At 41.9% G+C, this 15781-nt stretch overlaps 1 protein-coding gene across 8 annotated transcripts in view; it reads left to right on the top strand.

Moving 5' to 3' along the window:
- LOC101945969 (serine/threonine-protein phosphatase 4 regulatory subunit 1-like) overlaps positions 1–15781 on the top strand; it is a 46381-nt gene that overhangs the window by 288 nt on the left and 30312 nt on the right. For 3 of the 8 annotated variants that reach the window (XM_005305827.4, XM_042858383.2, XM_005305822.4), the window contains exons 2-3: positions 136–180; positions 14978–15110. In XM_005305827.4, the coding sequence (XP_005305884.2) occupies positions 136–180; positions 14978–15110 (178 nt within the window). Of the gene's footprint in view, positions 1–24; positions 44–133; positions 181–8949; positions 9063–14977; positions 15111–15781 lie in introns of those variants that run through there. The other 5 variants (XM_065566060.1, XM_065566062.1, XM_065566059.1 and 2 more) reach the window with 4 other exon arrangements.

Raw genomic sequence — 15781 nt, 5'->3', positions numbered from 1 at the left:
TTGGGGTGTGCGGGTGACTAACGCCAAACTGCCGTGTAACTTCGTGCGTGCCTCTCTCTTCCTCTGTCTCCTGTCTCTCCAGAGAGCCTTGTGAAACCAACCCCCCGTGTCTCTCTCTTTTGTTTTTGTTTGTAGGGATCCCTTTGTATTTTGTGGATTTGCAGGATGACTTAGATGATTGTGAGTAACGGTTTTTACTTGTTTTACTCATTCACCCCCATGCTCCTTTCTGCACCGCCCCCCATCTCCCTCCCCCACGCTTTCACCCAGGTTAGGGTGAAAGAAAGAGACTTGTGAGGCTCATTTTACTGATAGGTGAAAGATCAGAGAGGGCTTGGGTTTTCTTATTTAACACACAGACATACAGGCAGTCTTGCCTTTTCATGTTGCTGCTGGCAGAGGGGTCTCTAATGGAGTAATTTCTGAGCTTTACGCTAAATTTTTAGGGCTCCTTCTGCCACCTAACTGTTGTGATTTGATTTTTTTTTTAAATGCTCATTGACCCTGTAAAATCCTTTATTGTAAGAAGGGAAAGGGGCGGGGGGCTTTAAAATGCCTTATAAAATGATAGGTTATTTTATTTTAAATGTCTCACTAAAACACACTGCAGAAAGCTGTGGGTACAGGAGGGAATTAACCCTAAATGAAGGAGGCTTGTCAGATCTGGATTCATGGGATGGAGACCTGAATAATGGGAATAGGGGACAAGTTAATTCAGAACTCTCATAAGCTATGATACTTCGAATGAGAGATGTTTCTAAATTGTTTTTATAATTTTTTTGCATGTCTAATTGTAACCCCAAAATGTCAATCTTACTTTATATTATCTGTGTGTGATGAATTTCTTGTTTAGTAAAATGCCTAGCACATATTTGGGTGTTGCAAAAATAATACTTTAAAAACTGAAATGCAATTAATTGCCAGTGAAGGAGCCTACTTTCAGGTCAGTGTTGTTTATAAAGCTGAAAGACGAAGTGGGCGAGGTAATATCTTTCTCTCTGACCAACAGAAGTTGGTCCAGTAACAAGCTTTCAATCTCATACAGAGCTTTTCTTCATGTCAGGTTTATAAAGTTGACATTAGTTCTGTTGCTTGCAAAGAATGTTTCTAGCAGTTGGCCTAAGACAAGGACTTTTTGTTGTGATAATTTGAATGAGTGAGATTTTTAAATGATTAATTGAAACACACAGGACAACAATTTTTTACAAGGTGGTTATTTGTTTTGCGTTTCTTATGCCATTGTGAGAGTTACAGTGATCCGGAAAAAACGTATGATCACTTTCTGTGATCTAGACTCTGTCTCAAGTGCTAGTGAAGGATATGAGGGAGTTCAATGTTCAACCTGTTACTGTAATACTCCTCCCGTCACCCAGTTTTCTACAAACTTCTCACTATCCTACTGAGGTCTGTCTCAATGAGGTTGCAGGTCTCATACATTCTCCTTTTAGCATCTCTCATTGTGACTTTTTAAAAAATGTGATTGTACTACTTTCCAGAACTGCCACTGATTTCACTCATGGATTAATTTTGAGCCTGCTTTTAAAAACATCTCCTCTACTAATGGCAGATTTTTACAGAATGCTTCAATGTGACATTTAAAATCTCCCTCCAGATTGTTTGTACCCTCCCTTATTTAGGCCCTGATTATGCAGTGAGCTCTGCACAGTAGATTCTTGTGTCTATGTAAAGCATTGTTGAAGGATTGGGGCCTCAGGTCCCAGTCCTGCAAAGAGATGTGCATGTCAGAAGCTCCATTGTCAGTAGGACAACTCACATACTTAAAGTTGAGGACATGCATGTCCTGAGTATATATGTGTTTAGTGGCTTGAGGGCCACAGACTCCTAGAGTGTGTGTACATTGTAATAAAACATGGTGGTGGGGCTGTGTCAGCTGATTCGGACTTAGCGGGGCTCAGGCTGCGGGGCTATACAATTGCAGTGTAGACATTCAGGTTGGGCTGGAGCCCTGGCTTTGGGACCCCTGTGTGGTACTAACTGCACTTCGGATGGCAATTTGGGTTTATCCTTTGAAAAAAATGGTGAGCTTTTTTAAAGTTGTTGCTTGTGGGACCTGTTCTGTATTGCTTAGACAATCCTGATTTGTGGGGGAGATGGCAGTTCAGAGACTGGGGTATAACAATTGTCTTAAAGCTAATTGAAAATTATATGGAATCACCCTTTAAACTGATGAAATTTGGCAGGTCTGGATTTGTAGGGTTATGCTTGTTTTTCCCACTTCAGTTTATACATTTGTCTCTCTGGGATATTGGTTTTAAACAGAGAGACAGAGGGCTATTGCTTACTAAGTTTGTGCCATGACCTCAAACAACACCAAGTACCTTTGTTGAGCAGAGGATTTAAATTGGGAGCAGATTGGCTAATACACTTCTGTGTGCCCACACTGGATTTGAAAGAAGCTTCTCAAAGCTCAGTACATCCCACCTTAAAGTTCCATTAATAACAAGGGGAGCCAAAGTAGCTGGATCTGCAGTTTAAACCCATTAGTAGAGTTGAAAATCTGTTCTGTTTTGCTTTTCTCTGCCACAATTAAAATAAACAAACCTGCTAATAATCCAACCAGAAAATAGACTATTTATGTCTTGCCAACTAATTCTTCCCCCTTTGATTGGAAAGAGTGAAAGATCTTTGTCTGCCAGCTGAACTCTTCTGTTTTCAGTGCACGCAACAGTCCAAACCTCCCACAGTGTCCTGCCAATGTGCCTTGACTGACTTGGAGGATACCATCTCCAGGGGTGAAAGGGCAGATCATTCTCCATGGCCAATGAGTCCTTGGCTTCTTTGCCAAGGCTATCAGCAGAAGTGTCATTTGTCCTGGTAACTTGACTAAAATAGTTTTATGATTGTAAGCCAACCTTCTGGCTTGGGGGATGAAGCTCAAGTTTGCCTCATCTGAGGATTTTTTTTTAATTATTTTGCAGTTTTGAATCTAGAATGGTGATCCAATAATGGAAAAAGTGTGCTTTGTATATGTCTATTTAATTTTACATCAATCTATATGTACCGCTATCAATTTCAGGTTGATATAGACATAATGCAACATGTTGATTATCGCTATGTCATGGACAGAGAGAGAAAAATGTCTGACTTGGTGTCATTAACAATACTTCTATTTAGTTTTGAACTAGATCTTGAATTAAAAATGCAGAGTATGAACTGCTCCTAGTTGGTGTGAAAGAGCACCTAAAATTAAGATGCAAAATCTGAGAACTCAGTGTGTTGTCTTGATAGTTTTGTTTTTTTAATTACAAAAGGACCCAGAAGCCCCAATCTAGATCAGTTGTGCTAGGTGCAATTGTGCTAGGTGCTGTGATTAGTCTCAAAGGGCATGTCTGCACTGCAGTTGGGAGCTGGCTTCACACTGCAGGTAGATGGGAGCTTTGCTCGAGCTAATAGCAATGTGGGCATGATGGAACGGGTGACCACTTGGGCCAGCCTAGCCACCTGAGTGCAAACCTACCCAACCCTCTTGTTATGTACTTGGTTGGCTAGCTTGAGCCGCTGCCCGTGCCACTGTGACAACACTGCTATTTATAGCTCAGTGGCTCAAACAGAGCTAGCATGTATCTGTCTACCTGCATTGAGAAGCATGCTCCTAGCTGCAGTGTGGACATACCCTAAGGAAAAGGTTATGGGGCATTTTTAAGCAACTCATTGCAGTGAATCACTAACTAAAACGAGATCTATGATGTCGGAAGGAAAGAAAGCATTAAATGGTGGAGATATTGGTGAGGAGATGTAATGTGCTACAACTGATTTTATTAAAACAATCAAACAAAAAGAGCCAGAAGAGCTCCTGGGAATTATGGAATGGGAAATTCCCCCTAAATTCCAGGGGAGCTGATGGAGAAACTAATTGTGGATAGTGTGATACTGGACTTGAATAAATATTAACTGAGGGTCAAACCAATACTGACTTTGTAAGATACTTTTTAATTCCCCACTGTAAAAGCTGTCAAACCTGTATACAATTATTTAAGAAGATTAATAAAATAATAAATGAAGCTGATTCTGTAGGGGTTTTTTTTTTTTTTTTAAACCTCCTCTTATAAGGCTAAAGAAAATATTGGTTAAGAAATGAGGTTTGATGGTGGATTTAAAAACTGAGTAAGTGAGACGAATGTAGGGAATGACTGCTCTTTGGTCTTTTGAGAGATTAATAGTTCCACAGGGGTGGGTATTGGTATTAATATATTTATTAGTGTTTGGGTGGGGGAAGTGGGCGGTGAGATGGTGGCATTTGCTGATGTCATTACATTGTTTGGATAGTAAAACCTATGGCAGGATATAAGATTTAAATACCTTTGAGACAGTCAACTTCAGTAGTGCACATTGGCTACACTAGTTAAATTTCTTATACACTGATGGATTCTGAACTTGTCTACTTGATCTTCTAAGTGGGAAAATATGGTAGGCCTCTCAGTGGATAGTTTAATGAAACTGTGAGTCCTGTGTATATCAGCAATTGTGAAAGCATATTGGGTGCATTAGAAATAACAGTTCATGATTTTCTGTATTTTCTTTTACACGTGCTTATAATATATCCAGAGTACTGTGTGCACTTTCGATTTCCTCACTTTTGGAAAGAGAGTTGAGATTAACATGGGCCAGAGAAGGTCAGTGAAGATGGTTAGAGCTATGGTGGAATTTATTTTGTATGAGTTAAGAGGCTGCTAAAACTAGGATTATTTAACTCTTTACATTCAGTATATAACAAAAGTGGTGTGTTGTGTAGCTGCTCTTCTGGGCGCCGATCTTGCAAGCACTTTAAGCACGTGCTTAACTTTAGTAATTTGAGTAATCAGTGGAACTACTTAAGATAGTAAAGTGAAGCATGTACATAAATGTTTACAGGCTAGTGCAGTATCACTTTAGAACAGACCCATGATTGGTTTGTTTATTTGTTGCAATCAGAGTTGCAGGGTATTCTACTGCAATAGTCAATTTTATGAAGGGTATAGGGGCAACTGATCAGTTCCTTCATTTTAATGCTGTTTCCTAATACGAGAACAAAGGGGCACTTGATAAAATTAGTGGCTGATAAATTTAGTATGAATTAAAATAAATATTACTTCACACAAAATGTCGTTAGTTTAAAGAATTCACTGCTGTAGAAATATGTTTAATATGTCTGGATTTAAAAAAACCCAACTTTTATTATCAATAGTATTTTTCATTATACCGGGTCAGACAAGGGTAATCAAATCTCATGCTTCAGTATGTAAACTGATTGTTGCAGAGTCAGGAAGGAACTCTAAGCACCTGACACACAGGGCATAACTTATTCAGAACTTTTAGTGATGTCATCAATGTCTTCTGAAGCATCAGGGTTTGTTTACTGCCAGTTAGGATATTAGACGTGCTGGAGCACTAGTCTTATTGAGAAAAGCACATCTTATTATCTTAAACTGATCTGATGTTTGCTGCACTAGCCTGCACCACTTGTCAACCCTTCTTGGGCCTGAGTAATGTTGATGGGTGGGTGTGGTGGTGGTTTTTTTTGTTTTGTTTTATGCAGATACAAATCGTAAACCTGTGGACACTTACCTGTAGGCTGGTATTGTTTCTAAAATAATTAGTAATGCCACCTGCAAGAAATAGAAATGGCTACTTAAGTGGAAGTAAATTTTAGTTTCCAGGTTATAAGTCGCCTGTATACAGTACTATATCTCTGTGTGGCTATACTGCCCCTTCAGCTGTCATATCTGTAAAAGATAGTTGTGAAGTAGTTGGATGATTTAAATATCAAGAGAAAAAATACTCCGACCCTTATTTATTGGGGTTTTTTTTTTTGTTTTTTTAAACATTAGCATGCCTAGTTATGTGGTTGTGGGTGCATTTGATAACGCCGTCACGTTAATCCCAATTTTCTTCTGCTTTACTTTGTGTGCATGATTCAGCTCTTACTTTAGTCTCTTGTTGAGATAGTTTTCTCTGAAACTTCATATTGCAGTAGAAGAGGCCAGCTAGCTTTCTTTTTTTTTTTAAGAAAGACTGGTATCAAATTCTGTCATCAGCTATGTGCACACCATTCTCTTTGAAGGAAATTAGCTGTGTGCCTATCTAAAGGCAGAATTTGACCATACATACGTAGGACATCCTGTGTGTGAAACCAACTTTTTTGTTGGTTTAAATTTAATTTTATCGCTTGGCAGGAAGTCTGCAGTATGCTCCAAGAGCCCTAATTTATAATGATGATACTAGAGGGGCATGGGCCCCTTTCTGTAGTATTCAGAGTAGCAGCCGTGTTAGTCTGTATCCGCAAAAAGAACAGGAGTACTTGTGGCAGCTTAGTTAGTCTCTAAGGTGCCACAAGTACTCCTGTTCTTTTTTCTATAATATGTAAATGTTCCCCGATATTACTGATGGATACCTCTCTGTGAGGTTAGGGGGAAAAAAGACACACTTCCCTAGGATGCATATTGGGAGGGGAGAGTAAAAAAGCAAATTTAGCATTTCGCAGCGACTTCACATTTTGTTTTTATTTCATATGCATCACACCTGCAGAGTTGTGCTGAAAATAGCTATCTGCATAGTTTTAATATTTGCTGATTGATACTCCAAATAATATACCCATATCAGTTTAGTATTTATATACACTGCAGTATCACTCTAACACTATCATTGGTAGTGGAGCATTTTAATGTGGTTCAGAGCCAAAGTTCGTTATATCAGGGCACACATTAAGAAGATCTTTGGGGAAAAGTGTTGACCTTTTTAAAATTAATGCTGTAATAAATGAAGGGTGAGAACAGAAGTGAAGGTGTTTATCCTTATTAAATGCAAGCATTTGAACCCTGTGAAGAGTGTGGTATCCAATAGCTTGGAGAGTGTAAATGACAGATATAATTTTTTTAATGTACTGGCAAATCCTAATTTGAAAATGAATAGACAGATATAACAAATACTTAATGAATATAAGAAGTCTTGTGCAATTTGTAACATCCCATTTGGAGGGATTTTCGTTATTGGCATGTCAGCTATTGGGAAGGTATGTTACTCTTATTAAACAATACTTTAACATAAAGCTTTATTTCTTCAAAGCATTTTATATGAATCAGTTAATCTTCACAATGTCCCAGTGAGGTAGATTTAAATATTATTATTCCCATTTTACAGAGCAGGAAACTGAGATGCGATTAAAGATCCTTTCTGAAGTATGTTGCAGAAGTTCCATTGATTTCACTTGGACTAGGACTGGGTCCAATGTGACTCTCCCACCCGAAGTCCATTGATGGAGTCTGTCAGAGCCGGGAGATGCTAGTAGGGATTTGGAGCAATCAAATTTTTTAATTGCTCCGCTCCAGCTCCGGGCATAAAACCTACTGGTCCGGGTTCCGCTCCAAAGCCCTGGATGCTAGATCACAATCCATTAGCCTACACATGCATCAATTTAAAATTAAAGCATAACAGAATATACCTGGTCAATAAGTGCAGTAAATACCTGATTACTTGTTGTTTTTATTGAGTTGTTTTAAGAGCTGCTTAATTTTATATACGCAACAATATCATTTAGCATTTCTTGCTCTTTGAAAGCTTCCACTGGTTTGAGAGACTCCCTTAGATGTATAGTGAGGAATTCTGGTGCAACCAATACCAATGTTGTAATTATGATCACAGTAATTACATAGATTATACTATATATGTGGGCTCTGTGTATAATTCTTAGTAAAATGATGTCAACAGGTGCAGAAATTGAAGTTCAAGGGACAAAGTAGAAGGTATAGCTGAATGGAGGTCATCTTTAATATACTATATGCAGCTTAATTTGCTGTTAGTTTATTTCTTTAAGGACAGAGCTTAGAAATATCTTATCCTGTGGATCAAACTATTATACCTATTATTTATGCGTGGTCTGTAACGTTTACAGGACTAGAAGCCAGTGACAACAGATGGGGTGGAGAGCAAATGCTAACAGAGTACTGTTTGGGTAACAATGTTGTTAAGAGTCTGAAATCACAAGAAAATCACACTTGCATGGAGATGTTTATGTATCTTCAGTGGAAAACTCCCAAATGTGTCTGCAAGGGAAAATTACTAATATTTATTACGGAAATTCTGATCCACCCTGCATTTCCTGTCTGAAAATAAATGAGAAACAAAGTGGATAAGGTAATATCTTTTATTGGACCAACTTCTGTTGGTGAGAGAGACAAGAAGTTGATCCAATAAAAGATATTACTTCATCGCGCTAATATCCTGGGACAGTCATGGCCATAACTCTGCATACAACAATGAAAATAAATCATAACTTTCCCACTCTATCATTATACTAGCCACTCTTATTTGATTTGTTTAAAATTATCCAAATTAGTGTTTCAACCCCTTGCATTCAAAAAGTGTTAAGCTTCAAAAATCACAAGATTAACTTTATAATCATGAGGGGTTTTTTAAAATGAATCGTGGGTTTTTTATTTGACTTCTGTGTTTGAGCCTTTACAGTTTGTTTTCAAGCTTTTCTCCACAATCACAAGGACTAGAAATTGTTTTTAAAATGAAAGATAAGATTCTCATGTAACTAATTGCACGATTCCAGGAGCTATGGCTTCAAGAATTACACCACATATCACACAATTCACGATAAATTTGCGAGACTTCCTTCACCCCCCCCCCAACTGATTTTTGGCTTGGGTGCTAGAGTCAAATCAGTATATTTATAGAAGTGGGATATACACCCCCAATAAAATTCTTTCTTCCCAGAAGACCAAAACAGTTTGCTAGTTTCTTATGATATGTGTATCCCTAAAATGTCAACACTTGGTCAAAATTTAAACAAATATTCATTTTTTTCCAAGACAAAATCAAGTTTTTATTCTGAAATGTGGGTTTTTTTTTTTTAAGCATTATAAAACCTAATTTTAATATAAATATCTTCATGGCTTAAAGAAAAATGAAAAGTATTTTTGTTTGAATTTAAACATTCACTTACAGGGTTTGGGATGTAAACTCTGTAGTACTGAGCATGAGAATCTGAAAGTGAAACTGAATAGTCTTCACTGCTGAAGCTGAGGGGCAAAATGTAAGCAATCAGCAAAAACTGAAAAGTAAGATTATTTTTTCATTTTTAATAATCTAAGGAATTTTTAGTAACAGGTAAAGACAAGTTTCTTAGATATGATTTTTAACCTGACTGTACTTACTGAACAGCACTCAGGAACACACACAAATATTGAGAGCCTTAAGGCAGCACTATTTCCAAAAATACCTAAAAAGCTTATAGACATTGATTCTGGATTTAATTGTCCATGTAATCACATTTTTGGTGAATCGCCGTTTCTAAAGGATGATTGTGTAAGTTGAGTCTTTGGGTGTGTCTACACTATAGAGCTTTTTGCTGGCCATAGCTACTCCAGCAAAGCCCCCTAGTGGATATTCAACATATACCAGCAAAAGCAGTTCTGTGGGTTTAGTTACACCACCTCCCTGAGTGACATAGGGTATGTCTACACTATGAAATTAGGTTGAATTTATAGAAGCCGGTTTTATAGAAATCGGTTTTATACAGTCGATTGTGTGTGTCCCCACATAAAATGCTCTAAGTGCATTAAGTCGGCGGACCGCGTCCACAGTACCGAGGCTAACGTCGACTTCCGGAGCTTTGCACTGTGGGTAGCTATCCCACAGTTCCCGCAGTCTCCGCCGCCCATTGGAATTCTGGGTTGAGATCCCAATGCCTGATGATGCAAAAACAGTGTCACGGGGGGATCTGAGTACATGTCGTCAGGCCCCTCCCCCTTCATCAGAGCAATGGCAAACAATCGATTCGCACCTTTTTACCTGGGTTACCTGTGCAGACAACATACCACGGCAAGCATGGAGCCCGCTCAGCTCAGCTCACCGTCACCATATGTCATCTGGGTGCTGGCAGACATGGGGCTGCATTGCTACACAGCAGCAGCTCCTTGCCTTTTGGCAGTGGATGGTGTATTACGATTGGTATCCGTCGTTGTCGTCGTACTCCTCAGTGAGTTCGGTCAGAGGCACCTGGGCAGACATGTTTAGTCTCCTGGAGACTCAGTCCTGCCGGCAGTCCTATTGAACCGTCTTGACGATGATGGCTAGCAGTCGTAATACAGCATTTTCTGCCAAGCACCCAGAAGATGCCGATGGCTATCAGTCATGCTGCACCGTCTGCTGCCAGCTTAAGATCTAAAAAATAGATGGACCAGATTTGTTCTGTATTCATTCTCACCCCCCCCCCCCCCGTGAAATCAACGGCCTGCTAAACCCAGGGTTTTGAGTTAAATCTTTGGGGGGGCCATTCTGTGTGACAGTTGTTTGTGTTTCTCCCTGATGCACAGCCACCTTTGTTGATTTTAATTCCCTGTAAGCCATGTCATCACTCGCCCCTCCCTCCCTCCGTCCGTCAGATACTAGTTTCGCTCCTTTTTTCAGCCCAGACGCCATAGCACTGGGATCATGGAGCCCGCTCAGATCACCACGGCAGCATTATGAACACATATGAGCATTATGAACACCATGCGCATTGTCCTGGAGTATATGCAGAGCCAGAACATGCCAAAGCAAAACCAGGCAAGGAGGCGATTGCAGCAATTGCAGCGCGGCGACGAGAGTGATGAGGAAATTGACATGGACATAGACCTCTCACAAAGTACAGGCCCCAGCAATGTGCAAATCATGGTGTTACTGGGCCAGGTTCATGGCGTGGAACGCCAATTCTGGACCCGGGAAACAAGCACAGACTGGAGGGACCGCATCGTGTTGCAGGTGTGGGACGATTCCCAGTGGCTGCGAAACTTTCGCATGCGTAAGGGCACTTTCATGGAACTTTGTGACTTGCTTTCCCCTGCCCTGAAGCGCCAGAATACCAGGATGAGAGCAGCCCTCACAGTTGAGAAGCAAGTGGCGATAGCCCTGTGGAAGCTTGCAACGCCAGACAGCTACTAGTCAGTCGGGAATCAATTTGGAGTGGGCAAATCTACTGTGGGGGCTGCTGTGATCCAAGTAGCCAACGCAATCAAAGACCTGCTGATACCAAGGGTAGTGACTCTGAGAAACGTGCAGGTCATAGTGGATGGCTTTGCTGCAATGGGATTCCCAAACTGTGTTGGGGTGATAGACGGAACCCATATCCCTATCTTGTCACCGGAGCACCAAGCCACCGAGTACATAAACCGCAAGGGGTACTTTTCAATGCTGCTGCAAGCCCTGGTGGATCACAAGGGACGTTTCACCAACATCAACGTGGGATGGCCGGGAAAGGTACATGATGCTCGAGTCTTCAGGAACTCTGGTCTGTTTCAAAAGCTGGAGGAAGCAAGACTTTCTTCCCGGACCAGAAAATAACTGTTGGGGATGTTGAATGCCTATCGTCATCCTTGGGGACCCAGCCTACCCCTTAATGCCATGGCTCATGAAGCCGTACACAGGCAGCCTGGACAGTAGTCAGGACCTATTCAACTATAGGCTGAGCAAGTGCCCAATGGTGGTGGAATGTGCATTTGGACGTTTAAAAGCACGCTGGCGCAGTTTACTGACTCGGCTAGACCTCAGCGAAGCCAATATTCCAGTTGTTATTGCTGCTTGCTGTGTGCTCCACAATATCTGTGAGAGTAAGGGGGGAGACATTTATTGCGGGATGGGAGGTTGAGGCAAATTGCCTGGCTGCTGATTACACGCAGCCAGACACCAGTGCGGTTAGAAGAGTACAGCAGGGCGCGGTGCGCATCAGAGAAGCTTTGAAAACTAATTTTGTGACTGGCCGGGCTACGGTGTGAAACTTCTGTTTGTTTCTCCTAGATTAACCCTCTACTCCTCCCCCCTCCCTCCCCGGTTCACTCTACTTCCCTGTAAACTAACCACCCTCCCCTCCCCCCTTCGAGCACCGCTTGCAGAGGCAATAAAGTCATTGTTACTTCACATTCATGCATTCTTTATTAATTCATCACACAACTAGGGGGATAACTGCCAAGGTAGTCCGGGAGGGGTGCGGGAGGAGGGAAGGAAAAGGACACACTGCAGTTTAAAACTTTAAAACTTTAACACTTATTGAAGGCCAGCCTTCTGATGCTCAGGCAATCATCTGGAGTGGAGTGACTGGGTGGCCGGAGGCCCCCCCACCGCGTTTTTGGGCGTCTGGGTGAGGAGGCTATGGAACTTGGGGAGGAGGGCTGTTGGTTACACAGGGGCTGTAGCGGCGGTCTCTGCTCCTGCTGCCTTTCCTGCAGCTCAACCATACGCTGGAGCATTTCAGTTTGATGCTCCAGCAGCCGGAGCATCGACTCTTGCCTTCTGTCAGCAAGCTGACGCCACCTATCATCTTCAGCCCGCCACTTGCTCTGTTCATCCCTCGATTCAGCCCGCCACCTCTCCTCTCGTTCATATTGTGCTTTTTTGCACTCTGACATTGATTGCCTCCACGCATTCTGCTGTGCTCTGTCAGCGTGGGAGGACATCTGGAGCTCCGAGAACATATCATCCCGAATCCGCCGTTTTCTCCTTCTAATCTTCACTAGCCTCTGTGAAGGAGAAACATTTGCAGCTGGTGGAGGAGAAGGGAGAGGTGGTTAAAAAGACACATTTTAGAGAACAGTGGGTACACTCTTTCATGTTACATTTTGCTGTTCACATTACACAGCACATGTGCTTTCGTTACAAGGTCGCATTTTTCCTCTTATATGGAGGGCCTGCCGGTTTGGTGTGAGAGATCACTCACGCAGTGCCAGGCAACAGATTTTGGCTTGCAGGCAGCAATGGTAAGCCACAGTCTTTTGGCTTTTTTAACCTTCTTAACATGTGGGAATGGTTTCAAACAGTAGCGCCCCCATTTCCCATACCAAGCACCTGTTGGGTTGGCCATTTAAAATGGGTTTGCAATGTAAAAGGAAGGGCTGCGGTTTCCGGGTTAACATGCAGCACAAACCCAACTACCCCCCCCTCCCCCACACACACACCCAATTCTCTGAGATGATCACTTCACCTCTCCCCCCTACCGTGTGGCTAACAGCGAGGAACATTTCTGTTCAGCTGAGCAGGAACGGGCAGCTCTGAATGTCCCCTTAATAAAATCACCCCATTTCAACCAGGTGCCTGTGAATGATATCACTCTCCTGAGGATAACAAAGGGAGATAAGGAATGGATGTTGTCTGCATGCCAGCAAACACCGTGACCATACACTGCCATGCTTTGTTATGCAATGATTCCAGACTACGTGCTACTGGCCTGGTGTGGTAAAGTGTCCTACCATGGCGGACGGGGTAAGGCAGCCCTCCCCAGAAACCTTTTGCAAAGGCTTTGGGAGTACATGAAAGAGAGCTTTCTGGAGATGTCCCTGGAGGATTTCCGCTCCATCCCCATACACGTTAACAGACTTTTCCAGTAGCTGTACTGGCCGCGATTGCCAGGGCAAATTAATCATTAAACACGCTTGCTTTTAAACCGTGTGTAATATTTACAAAGGTACACTCACCAGAGGTCCCTTGTGTGCCCTCAGGGTCTGGGAGCACGCCTTGGGTGAGTTCGGGGGTTACTGGTTCCAGGTCCAGGGTGATAAACATATCCTGGCTGTTGAGGAAACCGGTTTCTCCACTTCCTTGCTGTGAGCTATCTTCATTGTCTTCATCATCATCTTCCTCATACCCCGAACCCGCTTCCCTGTTGCGTGATTCTCCATTGATGGAGTCAAAGCACACGGTTGGGGTAGTGGTGGCTGCACTCCCTAGCATGGCATGCAGCTCCGCGTAGAAGTGGCATGTTTGCGGCTCTGCCCCGGACCTTCCGTTTGCCTCTCTGGCTTTGTGGTAGGCTTGCCTTAGCTCCTTAATTTTCACGCGGCACTGCTGTTATGGCCTCTGTCCTTCATGGCCTTTGAGACTTTTTCTAATATTTTGCCATTTCGTTTACTGCTACGGAGTTCAGCTAGCACTGATTCATCTCCCCATATGGTGAGCAGATCCCGTACCTCCTGTTCTGTCCATGCAGGAGCTCTTTTGCAATCCTGGGACTCCATCATGGTTACCTGTGCTGACGAGCTCTGCGTGGTCACCTGTGCTCTCCACGCTGGGCAAACAGGAAATGAAATTCAAAAGTTTGCGGGGCTTTGCCTGTCTACCTGGTCAGTGCATCTGAGTTGAGAGTGCTGTCCAGAGCCGTCACAATGAAGCACTGTGGGATAGCTTCCGGAGGCCAATAACGTCGAATTCCGTCCACACTACCCCAAATCCGACCCGCAAAGGCCGATTTTATCGCTAATCCCCTCGTCGGAGGTGGAGTAAAGAAACCGGTTTAAAGGGCCCTTTAAGTCGAAAAAAAGGGCTTCGTCGTGTGGACGTGTCCAGGCTTAATTCGATTTAATGCTGCTAAATTCGACCTAAACTCGTAGTGTAGACCAGGCCATAGTATTCAAAAGCACTCTTCTGTTGTATCTTTGAGTATACACCTGGGATTTTGCTGACATAGCTACGTTGGTTGGGTGTGTATGATTTCCCCCCCACTCCTAGCTGACATAGCTATTTTGGCAAAACTTTATAGTGTAGACTAAGCCTTAAGAAGGAACGTCACTTACATGAAGGAGTTTTGCATTTTCCAAATATAAACCAGGTAGGGCTGAGACTTTCGGAGCCATCAATAGGAGTTAGATGCACAGCTCTCATTAATTGCAGTGGGAAATATGTGTCTAAGTGGCTTTGGAAATCTCAACCTATATTACGTATAAGGGACAAATCGTGACTTTTGCAGTCATTGTTAAAATTCCCATTTACTTCAATCAGACTGACTTCACTTCTGGATTCATCCTTAAAAGCTTAGTTGTTGAAGTGCGTGGGGGTGTGGCCATTGACCTCTCTAAGTGAAGTTGGATTCTATCTGAGCAGTTTTAAGCACTGTACTGATAGGTGGCTCTGTTATGCAGAATATTTCTAAAAGGGATTCTGCCAAGGAGATACATTCAATACTGTGATTTCTTCTCTTACTGACACGTTTGTTTGTTTGTTTTTAAAGTTGGATTTGAAGACTATGGACCAGATTGTGATAGCATGAGGATAACTGCATTCTTGGACATTCCGGGACAGGATAACTTGACTCCGCTTGCTCGTTTGGAAAAATATGCTTTTAGTGAGAATATATTTAATCGGTAAGGACATGACAATTAGACTAATATTCTTAAAGACAAGGTTAGACATTTCTGCATTGTTATTTTACTCCCTATTGTTTTCTAGCCATTATGTTAATATTTTTTATTTTATTCTGAATCTTCTTATGACTTTTAAATGAAGAATAAAATATTATGTTACCATACCTCTTGTGCATTTTTAAATGCATATTTATTATAGGTTTTATTGTAGTAGAAACAGAATTTTTGTTGTACATAATTTCTACAAGGGCCCAATTTTCAGTTTTGGTCACCTTAACAGGACATCTATATCCCACAGTTCTACATTTGGTTTGGGATGTAGCCATACTGTGTACCTGTTCTGTATGCCTGAACATTTAAAAAGAAGATTGGCCATCATTTTAAGGTGCAAAATGCTGCACTTAGGAAGGAAAAATCAAATGTACAAATATAAAGTTGGGAATAACTGGCTAGGGGGAAGCACTGCTGAAAAGGATCTGGGAGTTATAGTGGACCACAGAGTGAATATGAGCCAACAATATGATGCTTTTTTGCAAAAGCTACTACCATTCTGGGGCATATGTATGACCACAAGAGGTAATTGTCCTACCCTATTTGGCACTGGTGGCCTCAGCTCAAGTATTGTGTCCAGTTTTGGGCACCACGCTTGAAGAAAGATGTGATCAAATTTG

The sequence above is a fragment of the Chrysemys picta genome, chromosome 13 (assembly GCF_011386835.1).
Source record: "Chrysemys picta bellii isolate R12L10 chromosome 13, ASM1138683v2, whole genome shotgun sequence".
NCBI classification, from domain to species: Eukaryota; Metazoa; Chordata; order Testudines; family Emydidae; genus Chrysemys; species Chrysemys picta.
This window is presented reverse-complemented; position numbering and strand designations above follow the sequence as displayed.